The following is a 12,921-nucleotide window of genomic DNA, read 5'->3' as shown; positions in this document are numbered from 1 at the left end:
ATACCAAAGAAAGACGTGTACCATCTTCCAAGGATCGATGACGCCCTCGACTACCTGCATGGTGCCAACTACTTCTCCTCCATCGATCTCCGTTCTGGATATTGGCAGATCTCTGTTGACGAAAGAGATCATGATAAGACGGCTTTTGTCACCCCGGATGGCCTCTACCAATTCAAGGTGATGCCTTTCGGCTTATGTAATGCCCCTGCGACCTTTGAGCGCATGATGGACTCCTTACTACTTGGGTTCAAATGGACCACATGTCTGTGCTACCTCGATGACGTCATCGTATTTTCATCAACATTTAAGGGCCACCTACATCATGTTTCGGCTATTCTTGGCGTCTTCCGACGAGCTGGCCTTCAGTTGAACTCCAAGAAGTGTAGCTTTAGTCTCCGGGAACTCAAGGTATTAGGACACTTGGTCAACACCCATGGCATCCAGTCAGACCCCGACAATTTTCGCGCTGCAAGTGATTTTCCTATACCGAAATCTAGCAGCGACGGGCGTAGCCTCCTCGAACTTTACCCATATTTCCGGCGATTTGCGCCAAACTTCGAGGAAATCGCCCGTCTACTCACGCAGCTTCTGAAAAAAAAAGGCCTCCTTTTCCTGGGGCCACGAACAATCGGCCGCCTTCGTCGCTCTTATTGCCCACCTCACCGGTCCGCCAGTGTTGGCTCAGTTCAATCCGTCAGCACCCACAGAAGTACGCACCGACGCAAGTGGTCATGGAATCAGTGCTGTTCTCGTACAACGTCTGCTCGGTTCCACTCGCGTCATCGCCTATGCCAGCAGAACAGAATTATTCCATCACAAAACGTGAGTGCTTAGCCCTAGTTTGGGCTATTACGAAGTTTCGCCCTTACTTGTATGGGCGGCCATCCACAGTAGTCACTGACAACCACGCATTGTGTTGGCTTTCCGCACTCAAAGACCCCACTGGCCGCCTATGACATTGGGCCTTGCGCCTTCAGGAGTACAATTTTTCAGTAGTTTATGTCTGGCCAGTTGCATCGAGACGCCGATTGCCTGTCCCGTCATCCAGTCGATCCGCCAAGTCAACCTGAATGTGACAATGACGCTTGCGTGCTCTCTATTTCTGACTTTTCCAACATTCGCCGTGAGCAACGCCAGGACCCTCAGCTTCGCGTAATAATCAATCGCCTCTGCGCCGATCGCTATGCCCCTTCCCTTCGTTTGTTTGTGCTCCACGACAGCACCTTTTACCGGCACAATATGCGACCTGATGGCCCCGACCTTCTACTAGTAGTCCCTCAGCTCCTACGCACAGCCGCCCTTGAACAGCTTCACGACGTTCCCACAGCGGGTCATCTAAGCGTCTCGCGCACGTACGACGGTGTGCACCGTCGGTTATTTTGGCCAGGCCTATACCACGCAGTCCGCCGCTACGTGGCTGCCTGTGACCGCTGTCAACGCCGGAAAAAGCCATCAGTTTTACCAGCTCGACTTCTGCAGCCGATCGACATTCCCATATACCCATTTTCTCGAGCGGGTCTGGATCTTCACGGGCCTTTTCCACTGTCCGCATCGGGGAACAAATGGATTGCGGTAGCCGCTGATTACACAACACGCTACGTGGTCACACGAGCAATACCAGCCAGTTGTGCAACTGATGTCGCTGTTTTCCTCCTCAACGACGTTATACGCGTCCATGGAGCTCCACGCCAAATGCTCACCGACCGTGGCCGTTACTTTCTTGCGCGTATAGTCAACGAGATCCTACGATTGTGCAACGTTTGTCATTCTTTCACGACTGCCTACTCTCCACAGACTAACGGGCTTACCGAGCGCCTTAACCGGACATTGAATGACTTGCTGTCGATGTACGTTTCTGATGATCACCGCGACTGGGACATAACGCTGCCGTTTGTGGCATTTGCATACAATCCGTCGCGTCACGGCACTACCGGCAACTGCCCCTTCTATGTTCTATACGGCCGTGAACCTCTGCTTCCTTTTGACAGCCTGCTCCCTTCTGTCGCCACTGCCAGCTCTCATGCTCGTGACGCCATAGCCCGAGCTGATGCTGCCCGCGTTGTTGCTCGCAACCGACTCGCAGCCTCCCAGCACTCCCAGAAACGTCGCTATGATTCCTGTCATTGTGTCATCGTAACACCCAGTATTCTTGCGGCTCTCTCGTGCTGCTTTGGACCACAGCTCGCCGCGTTGGCCTCTCGAAAAAACGTTCGCCCCGTTATATAGCACCCTACCGCGTCTTACGACAAGTGACTCCAGTGACATGCGAAATTGCGCCCTTGCATCCCGCAACGCATACCTCTACACCACGCATCGAGACGATCCATGTTGTATACGCCTCAAGCCGTATACACGGACCTTGGTTTGGATGCTAGTACGCACCGGGACGGTGCTTTTCACCCTGTGGTGTAGTGTTACATTAGGCGGTGCATGCACTGATATGTGCATAAGGAAGGAAGAAGAAGAATCTCGCGAGTTTTAGAGAAGATGACGTTCGAGCAGTGTCGGCTGGCGCCTGGTTGACGCTGCTGTTTTTCTGTGTTCTGTGTCATCTTGGACTAAAATAACAAAGTAATAAATTGCTTCCGGCTGCCTTTCCTGCCTTCCAATGCGGCGGCGGAGATTCGCCGAGAGTGCCGTTAGCTTTCAAATGAAATGAAATTAGCTTAACCTTTCAAAACCGGATTAAACAATGCGTTCGTAAAGGTGTATCCACACGACGGGCCACGGACCTGTTTTGGTCCGCGGACCAAGTGTCACGTGACGTTCCACTCCCGGACTACGAGGTCCGCGCCAGGTCTGCGTACCGGAGCGGGCGAAAATGGCTGGGCATTTTTCTCGGACCGCGGACCACCGACCTGGCGGCGTCTTGAACGGAGGAGGCGCGCTTGCACCCCATTAAAGCGCATGAGCTAGCCCGCATCAACAAAGTGCACTTTGAGCACGTTTTGAAGAGCACCAAGTAACATAGGCAGTGTTTAGAGTGGCGTACGACGGTGTTTTTATGCAGCCTTCGAGTACCGCGTACCACAGTATGTGCAGCACTACGTACTGCTGCCCCATCACGTCCCGGACAAGTTTTTTACAGCGGCGTGTTTAGTGAAAAGTGTCAAAACACATCGGACCTCAGCTACATCATGAAAGAGAAGTTCCCAAATGAACACGTGCGACGCCAAATGCCGCGAGTTTGCCGAAGTGGTGCCGCCGCAAACGCGGTGGACGACGGCGCACTGGCCGCGCCTATACTCCCTAGTCGTCACTAGGCCTAAATTGTTTCGCATCAAAGCCACCGCGAACGGTGCTTTCGATTTGACCAGCACTGTTGTAAATGGCCTGCCCAGTGTAAAAAAACAATAAAGAGGTCTACCGACTGTCTTGTAAAAAAAAAAAAACGAAAGGATATGGCCATACATGGGCGAGGCCTTAGCAGTGGAGATAGCGTGCAAAAAGGCCAGGTGAGCCGGCGCTGCACATGCGACAGCTGTTATGCAGAAACTTGCTTGTTATCACAGTGATCCTCACGAAGTGGTCAGTTCGGATACGCCACCGGAAAGACTATTTCACTACGCACGCTCGCGCAAGCGATATCCGCCGCTGCCGTAGCACGCCTCGACGCGGCGGTAGAGCGATGCTTGAGCGCGCCCGAGTCGGAAGCAGCTCCACGCACGGTGTTATAATTGGGATATTTGTAACCGCAGCTTCGTTATGCCACGGTTGCGCGCTGTGCAGCAGTGGTGAGCTGCTATTTGCATTAACTGCGGCTAAGTTCGGTCCACAGTTAAGGCGTCCGCGTATGTTGATGGGTCCTTATTGATCTTCTTCATCTTTGCGTCTGGAATTAAACGGATTAAGTGGAATGCTGTCAACTCGGGTACGTCCTTAGGGCTGCACAGGTGCGTTCATTCATATTTATATGAAGCCCCTATAGACGAAGGCCGTACCTGAATATTGCCCAAATGCACACCAAATTCGGCAGTGTATACCTTCGACCGGCCCCCTGGTCCGGCTTGTCGGCTATTATTTTGGCCCGCCGTGTGGATGCTGTCGCTTGCCGGACCTAGCCGGACCGTGCGCGATCGACACCACGTGACCGGTCCGCGGCGCAGTCCGTGATCCGTCGTGTGGATACACCTTAAGAAGCACACCCCTATAGCTCAGAGTTGTACAATTGGTTCATATCAGTGCTAGAGTTAGTAAAACGATGAACAGTCAGCAAAAAACCCTTGCAATACAGAGCGTCTAGAAGGCCAAACGGGAAAGGATGCCGAAGACTTGACTGGGGATTCTTTCAGCAACACAGTCTTTTCGCCTAGAAAGAACGCTGGCCCATTTCCTGAACGAGAATCTTAAAGAAGGCCTCGAAGCGGCTTACCGGACGTTCAAAATTAAAAATTTTTGTTTTCTTTTTCGGAACTGTAGCTTATAGTTGAACAAGACTAGCTCCACCGCTTCTCCGGTCGGCACTCCTCTAGCTTGACCACTCCTCTAGCTTGACCAATCCTTCCTATAAGAGTGTCTCCCTTAATACTACTGAATTTGAGCGAGCGTACAATACATCTCACCTTGGTCCACGCGCCACCCGCTCAAATTTATGGGTCTACGTCATTACGTTCGCATTGCGCTAAGTTGCTTGCCTAAGCTTGCAGCATAACAAGACCATTTTCTATTTCATTTTGCGTGACGTCTGCTTGATGGCAGTATCGGACGAAAGCAGAAAGGGGACAAGCCTAAATAATCACAAGTTACAAGCCGTCACGTCGACGATATCTTGGGCCAATCACCGCGCGCATCGACTCAACGACTCGACAATGAGCGAATGGTCCGGTCGCTTCCCACGGACGCTTCAAAGCCGCGGCTATGTCGCCGAACAACAGTGGCCAATGCCGAAGGGCGGAATAGATACGAGATAACAGCTGGACAGAGGATGGTTATATAATACTGCCCTATGTTGCTACGTTATGACACATGTACAGAACGTCACACGTGTGCAACACTTCGCACTACTAGAGGCGCACAGCTAACGTAAGGCTTCTTCGAGTTCTTTTTTTTTTATATTTAAATGAACGCAACGTAATTCCCGAAAAGCGCAAAGGGAGTGGGGTATTTTTTTTTTTTTTTTTTTGTCTTTACCGACTGAAATACCAAGAAATGCTCACTTTAGTGTATAGACGCTGATATACCATTTCCAAGGTAGGTTATTTCGCAGCCACGTTCCCCGTGAACATGCGACCTGTTCCCGTTCGCAAACAAGTAGTGTCATGCGCTGTGGCATGGCAGGCAAGAAACAGCCGTTTGGTCACAGCGTGACTCGCATGCTTTCCCGCGTTCATTTCGGCCGCTTTTGAGCTCACAGCCAGGGCATCTCCTGCACGTGCCGCCGTGGTACCGGTTGAGGACACCTTCTAAACAAATTACAAAAGCGGCCTTGACAGGTCCCTATATTGTTCATTAGCTCTCTTATGCGTAAGCAATTTACTCTCGTAGCAGTTTGACAAGAAAGGCAAATAGGTTCCTTCTATAGCATTTGACAGAAGCAGATTCTGTTTCAAGGTCTGCTGCACTTCCACCAAGCTAAGCAAGCACTTTCTTTTTTTCCTGTTCTTTCATCTTCTCGCGTAGGCAGGTAGTGGGGTGTCCGCCCCATGCAGACTCTAAAAGAGCTTTTGAGGATATATTTATAGCTGACATGGGGTCTCTAAAACGGGGTATGAAAAAAGACGGAATGCAACGCTCAAATGTGTCTTTACACTTAATTGTATAGACTTTCACGTGAACTGATAAACCAAGCACGAAAACAAAAAGAACGGGAAAGGGAAGGGGGGGGGGGGGGGTCTACGGCAGTAGATAAACAGCTTAGAACTACAATCTGTACGCAAAGCTTTCTAAGGGCGTCAAGAATTCTTACCGCGCACTCGCAGGTGCCGCAATGTGCGAGCGGGGCAAGCGACGCCTTAGCGCTCAGCTGCTAGTAGCAGTAAAAAAAGCGAGGACACAGGTACTCACCTTGGAAGTCCAAGCGCACACGGAAGAGCTTGCTGACAAGGCGTCAGTGGAGAAGGCTGAAGGCGGCTTCGTTGTGCCCCGGACTCCTTAGCTGCATCACGGCGTTGCCGACAAATCTGCATGCTTTGCCACGACCCAATAAGTTCAATTTTGTCCTCCGTGTTCACTGCACTAGCTTCGGAAGCACACTTTATCTTCCTTTTCCTCATACTCAATCGCACCTCTCTTAATAGTCAGTATGTGAGACGATGATATGAAGGCAGTGTACACAACGCGCGATAGCACATGACCTACGCACCGATTTACGCAATCAGTTCCTCCATTCTACTATCAGGTATATCTGCTAAGTAGAGACAAAATACCCGTTATTGCATCTTACGGATACGGTTTAGTGGAATCCAACGCGAGGTACACCCAAGTGCATGTTTCACTCCATTGTGCTCAAACCAGCGAAGTCAAAACTCTGTAGACATTTACGTCACTTCATCTGTGAACTCTATCAAGGGGAAATCTTGCCTGTCGATTCTCTTTTTAAAAAACGCGTAGCACGCATTTTGCAAATAAACTACAAGACGTCAACGAACTGTTTTTTTTTCCTTTACATCCGTATTTAGTTGCTCTGTGCGGTGCAATATCATTTGTTGCAATACGCTTCCAACAAGACAGCATACAAATTTTCAAACATTATGCGCTGTCCTGGCTAGCACATAATCTGTTGCAAAACATCACGCGCAGTTTCTCTGCGAGGTCACGAACCACTAAACTTTATTTGCGCCGGAAGAGCATAACTAGCGAAAGTGTAGGTCAGCTATCGTAAAACGATTTGACGACTTGTATGCGCATCCCCCCCCCCCTCCCTTTATGGATCTAGTCCAGCACACATTAACTGCAGTTAGCTGCCTCTAGTTAACGCACCCACGGCATCAATGCTACGTGGCGCCATCATAGGATAGTAGACTTTCTGGCAAACGCATTATTCGTGCTTTGTGAACCAATATGAGGCCACCAGCCTACTTCCACGAGGCTTACTTGCGCTAAAGCAGGGCTGGGAGCCAATGTCCGTGCGCCAAAGAAGAAGGCGAAGACGATAACGAAGTAGTCACAGCTCGTGGGAGCGCCCTAGCACGCTCGCTGGTCGCCGCCGCCGCTACTGCTTCGCCGCGCCGAGCAATGAGCCCAAGCCTCCGCCTATTTTAAACGTCGACTGCGGCGCATCCTCCGAGTCACCATGGATCCCGCGGCCATGGCCGACATGCAGGTGCAGCAGGAGTCGACGTCCAGGTCTCGCATCTGCACTATCATCGCAGTCATGGCCTGCATTGTCATGGGCTGCTTCCTGCTGCTGGGGTTCTCGCTCAAGCGCAACGACGAACTCGTGGCGATCCTGGACCAGTACCGTGAGTACCTGAACCAACAGTCCGTGCAGAGTCCACCGGCGGTGGCCGCCGCACCGCAGGCTGCAAAGGAACCGGTGCAAGTCAAGCGACCTTTGCCCCGTGCCAACAACACGCGAGCCGACGAGGTACAGGTTGTCTACCTGAACGCGCCTTCAGGAACGCCCACGGCGACGCGGCGCAGGGGTGTGTCCGACACGACTTCTTTGAGCCGCGCCACACCTGGAATTGTCAAGTCGAGCAACGCCGCTAGAGTGCAAGAGCAACAGCTCGCCAATGACTCGGCGTACGTGGCAGTAGGCAATGCCTCCACTGCAGAACTGCTGGTCGTGCAGAGGGTAGAATCCAGTGGCGAAAATGTGTCTGAGCCGGCATCTCTCGGTCGCGTCGCGGGCGTAGTGGGAAATGACACTCGGAACAGCGAGAACAACGAGACGGTGAACTCTACACTGGGAGTCGAGCAGCCTGCTTCGAAGACTACGTATCAAGAGGTAACGTCCCAGACTACAGAGAGGCAGGCTACATCTCAGACTACGGAACGGCAGGCTACGTCTCAGACTACGGAACGGCAGGCTACGTCTCAGACTACGGAACGACAGGCTACATCTCACACTACTCAGCAGCAGTCTACATCTCAGACTACTCAGCAGCAGTCTACATCTCAGACTACTCAGCGGCAGCCTACATCTCAGACTACTGAGCGGCAGCTTACATCTCACACTACTGAGAGGCAGCCTACATCTCACACTACTGAGCGACAGGCTACATCTCACACTACGGAGCAAGAAGCTACGTCGTCGTCAATCTCTGTCGAGACACTGAAAAGCGCCATTGCAAGAGCAGAAGGGACGGAACTGGTGAGCGCTCAGCCGACAACCGGGCGCGAAGATTCAGAGGAAGACTCTGCCAGTCTAGACACCGAAGAAGAGGAGTTGGATGGCACGCTGATCACTGACAGCAGCCGCAAGGATTCGAAACCGCGCATCCTGTCGAAAAACGATGTGTCTCCTTCGAATGTAAGCGTAGTCACAACTACTGCAAACACGACAAGCAGCTAACGGAACAACTCATGTCCAGCCCTGGACTTGACTGAAGACGCATCTGAGCTTTCCCTGTGTGCTTTTTATGTACAGCTGTTGTCTTCTAACGTTTATCAAAAATATGTTTACTGCTATTATCACACAGCTGTCGCGTGTAAATGAATAATCTCTTAGTGATTATTCATGAAAAGAAGGGCTCTGTTGGCGTGTGCATGGCGTGGCGTTGAAGTTGAAACATGTGCTGCAATAAACTCGCATGCAAATGATTCTCTCGTTGTTCAACGTTTCTGCGTGCAGCTCCAGCCTTTACTAACCGGTAGCCTTAATTACCTATGTGGGCGCCTCTTCTAGACATCTCCTTCCAATTTGATCTTGCTACGGCACCTTTATTTCACAGGGTTCCATAGCCAAAGCAATTTTAATGTGATACGTTCTGGTAATGAGGAAACGCTTCCGAGTTGGGGAGAGGACAGGCTGTCGAAGAAAGTAATGGAAGTTTTTAGCATCACCCCGAAGCTTTTCCTTTGCTGAGTTCATGGTCGCATTTGCGGTAATAGTTCATTTTTCTGCCAGTATGCATCTCCTTGAGCCTACTTCCTCTTCTTCTGACGTGACTGTGGAAAAGGCGAAAAAAAATACGAAGTCGTTTTCAAATGCATAGCGTATATTTTACTCAGAGTGAAGTTCATCGCTGAGTGCTCGAGTACTAACTGTAACGAACAGGTTTTCTGATGTCAACAGAGCTTCATACTGGGCTATGTGGTCTTCCATCCTGATTTGGTAGCGGCGCGCTAACAAATACAGCAGGGACGACACAAGACAGAAGCGCGAACTTACAACTAAACTTCATCTTCGTCTTGATCGGCAACATGGAGCAGACAGAAAAGAAGGAAACGAGAGCGAGACCAAAAGCTTAAAAATCCTTAACATGCGTATGACAGGCATCGCACCAACCTGCTTTTCTGTTCTGTTACAAACACCGTTCCTTTCCCAGTCAACGCAACTGAAGTACCTCTTCGATCAAAGCCATTGCAAGGACGTCCCATGACTCTAGGGTGACCTGGCTTTTTTATCTCAGCAGGAGAGATGCGCTTTTAAACAAGTAGTTCACACTTAAGCCTCGAGCAATGCGCTGCCAGTTTACCAGATGTATCTTGCGAGTTGTTCTTAATATGCCGTTTGCAATCGCTCATTCAGAGGAAAGGTCCAAGCAAACATTTAACTGCAGATTCGAAGTTTTTTACTCTGCATGTAAGAACTCAAAGACGTGTCCAGCAGCGTAGCTGCCGACTGGTGCAGCTGCCAGGCTGGAGAGCTTAACTCGTTCCTTGCGTAGGAAAAACACCGATTTCTGTACGTTTGTTTATTTTTTTCCTGTCAGAAAGTTATTGTGCTATATACAATAATATGCTGCACATCAAAATGAAGCTAAATCAATGTACAGTATGCAATTTAGGTAAAACATTGGGTGATTGCGTGAACTTAACTTTCAAGCACAAACTCCGAAAGTAATTAGGAGAAATACTTACAACGTTATTGCCGCCCTAATTTCAAATAAATGAAGTGAGCAAAAATATCTATCATAACTCGATTGATCTTTCATGCCGCAAACACGCCGCTCAATAAATGTATTGATTGGTTGTTGTTTTTTTCCATTACAGCGCAATTGTAATAGTGTGATGGCCAAGTGGATTACGCCATTACTGCATGTGTGTGCTCGGCGAACTCAACATAAAGCCGCGGTTGCAGTTAACAAACTAATTTGTCGCAAACGATTAATTATACAGCGATCTCAAAATTCAAAATTTTGATGATCGACAACGACCTCGTAATGCACGCGATTACTGAAAGTGAAGCTTAGCTGCTTCAACCTTCGTCTTCTTCGCTCCTTGCGCCAATTCGGCTTATCATGTACATTTTCGTCCCTAGTACATGACAAACTTTGTGCTCCACGGAGTCACGTGAAGCTTTGGTGGCACTGAGTGGCTCCGCAGAAATATACGAGTCATTGGCGCTCGGAAGTGTTAAGCAATAACGCGCTCTTTTATTTGCGGTGTGCAGATGGTGGTGTTGATCGTGGCCACGTTCTTCGCCGCGTGGACTCCGTACGCAGTGCTCTGCCTGTGGGCGGTTTTCGGCAACGCGGCTTCGGTGCCCCACCTGGTGGCCGTGGTTCCGCCGCTCTTCTGCAAGACAGCCAGCGCCATCAACCCTTTCATCTACTTCTTCAGCAACCCGCGTATCCGGACCGACATCTACGCGCTGCTCACGTGCCGTTGCCGGGCCATGGGCCGCCGCAGCTGCTCGATTGAAGAGGACTACTGCTAGCCTGGCGTGGTGCTCAATCAGAGCGCTGCCTGGAAGGAAAATGCTCCAGTTTGGGATTGGGTTAACGCTAGCCACTCTGGCTACTAACTACTTGTCACGGTATTTACGCGGGCTCCACGAAGCAGCGTCTGTACCGCATATCGAGCTGGAAGCTGGTTTTATCGGGCTTGCGTAACGTTCACGCTTTGGGCAATGCGAGCATCGAGCCGGGTGGCGTGAGCTCGCCTACAGGCTGGGATCACTCATTCGGCTCAAGCAGCAAAGCACTTACAAATGATGCAGAGGCAGAGGAGTAGGGGCAGCGGACTATAGAAGGGACGGAGAGGATCTATTCGCTCTGGTCGGGCTCACTCAAGAGTCATTTCGCCATAGACTGAATGGGTTTGTACTTGGGAGCAGAAGGAGCTCGTTTTCTCTGCGAATGAGCGATCAAATTATTTTATTTCATATCTGTACGGGGCGCATGAAGATATACCCAATATTTATAAGTAAAATCTGTCTACCATGGAAAAAGGGCGATGAGGTACATTCAATGTGGTCATTGCTGATTATAACCGCATATGGAGCTGTGCTGCAAGCGGCCAGGTTGCTGCACCAGGCAGAGAACGCCAAAAGCCAACGCAACTGGGCTTTGTTAGATGAGCGACACGGTCTCACTAGTTACATTGTTAAAAAAATAAAAACAACCACGTACATTCCACTTCACATGAAGATAATACAAGAAGCATCACTAACCAATCAAGCATACTGTCGTTTTCTTTGCACACTTTGTCACAGAGAGGCCAGTGGCAGACAAGAAGTAATTTTATTTTTCTCAAGTGCAAGGATGCCTTCCCACTGTCAATGGCTCTGTCAATACCGTCTACGTGCTTTTAGGGCGGCGCCAAAGTACGTACCTCCACCGTTTGAAAACGCCAGAGGGGGTCTCGAATTTGGCCCTCCGCCAGAAAAGACCGAAAAAGGAGGAGCTTTCAAGTGCCGCAACAATTGAGTGCTGAACAGTGTTTCAGTAAAGCCTTTTCACGAACAGACGTCTCTCGAAGCCTGAGTCGCTTTGGGACGCTATAGCCCATAAACCAAATCATTTCACGTACAGCTTGATGACCGGCGCCATGTTCGATATTTGGCTCTACGAGGCAGTTACTCGTAGAGCTTGAAAGGGTTGAGGAACGATGCTTGCGCAGGCGGCTTCCTCTATTTAAACGACACGTGTTAGGGAACTCGCGAAAACGTAGTCCTAAACGTACTGCACAAAATATCCGGGTTTGCCTTTAGTCTTCTGTAAACAAGTTATTTTTAATGCGCACTTGTAACAAGTAGTGCGGCTTTAGTACATAGTCTTTAAGACTAATTTCTTTTCAAGCTTTCATTGAGCGTCTAGCACCCTCTTGAGACGGCGTTTAGGTCGCCATTTCCATTATTCTGTTCCGCCTTCTCAGTAACAAAAGGATGTAACGTTATATACATTTTTTTTAAACAGTGGTCAAATAACTTTTTGTGCCTGGATATGAGGGGGTTTTTTTGTTTTGCTTTTTTTTTAGAAGAGCCAAATCTACCTAATTGGTAACTAAGAAAAAAAAGAAAGGTTCTTATCAGCCTAAATAGAAGTACAGTGCTTTCCAAGCTGTTATATATAATACACCTTACAAGTGAGTTAGAGCAACTCTGCTGCGCTAAGGGCTGAAAAGTTATGGAAATACTTAGGTGGTATCGTAATAAAGTTTGGTTTGGGGAAACTTTTGACTTGATACGTTACATCTGACTCAATTTTATTGTGTAAGCTTTTTCATGCTATTAGCTAGACTCTGTTTGTGAAAATAGTGCTTAGATTAGATTATTGTTTTCAATATGGCAGTAAAACAATGATATCATTTATATTGTCCTATAACAGTCACTGCGGCACTTCAACGACACGTCGAAGTAAATGTGAAGACCGGAGTTCTGTTAAATTCGCTGACGTGTTAGCCTTGTTTACTTCATTCGCAGTTCGACAGTGAGCAATATACTAGCTAGAATGCATATGTGATTCGCAATTTATCTTTTTTCGTCGTGGCATCCTAAAGTATTGATTGGTAGCAAAACACTAAACACAGACCAGACACAAAAAACGCGAAGACCGGTAGTCCTGCGGTTTCCTGCCTGCCTATGTCATCGCA

General features: G+C 49.3%; 1 protein-coding gene across 1 annotated transcript in view; it reads left to right on the top strand.

The window, feature by feature from the left end:
* LOC146171822 (visual pigment-like receptor peropsin) overlaps window positions 1-11,066 on the top strand; it is a 330,381-nt gene extending 319,315 nt beyond the window's left edge. Inside the window, exon 5 of the mRNA XM_084586301.1 lies at window positions 10,499-11,066. Coding sequence (XP_084442427.1) covers window positions 10,499-10,765 — 267 coding nt within the window. The 3' untranslated portion in view covers window positions 10,766-11,066. The remainder of the gene's footprint in view (window positions 1-10,498) is intronic.
* Window positions 11,067-12,921: the final 1,855 nt, after the last annotated feature.

Source organism: Amblyomma maculatum, unplaced genomic scaffold (assembly GCF_055883805.1).
Source record: "Amblyomma maculatum isolate TAMU_Amacu unplaced genomic scaffold, ASM5588380v1 scaffold_18, whole genome shotgun sequence".
Lineage (NCBI taxonomy): Eukaryota > Metazoa > Arthropoda > Arachnida > Ixodida > Ixodidae > Amblyomma > Amblyomma maculatum.
The sequence above is the reverse complement of the archived record's forward strand: the minus strand, read 5'-3'. Positions and strand labels throughout refer to the sequence as shown.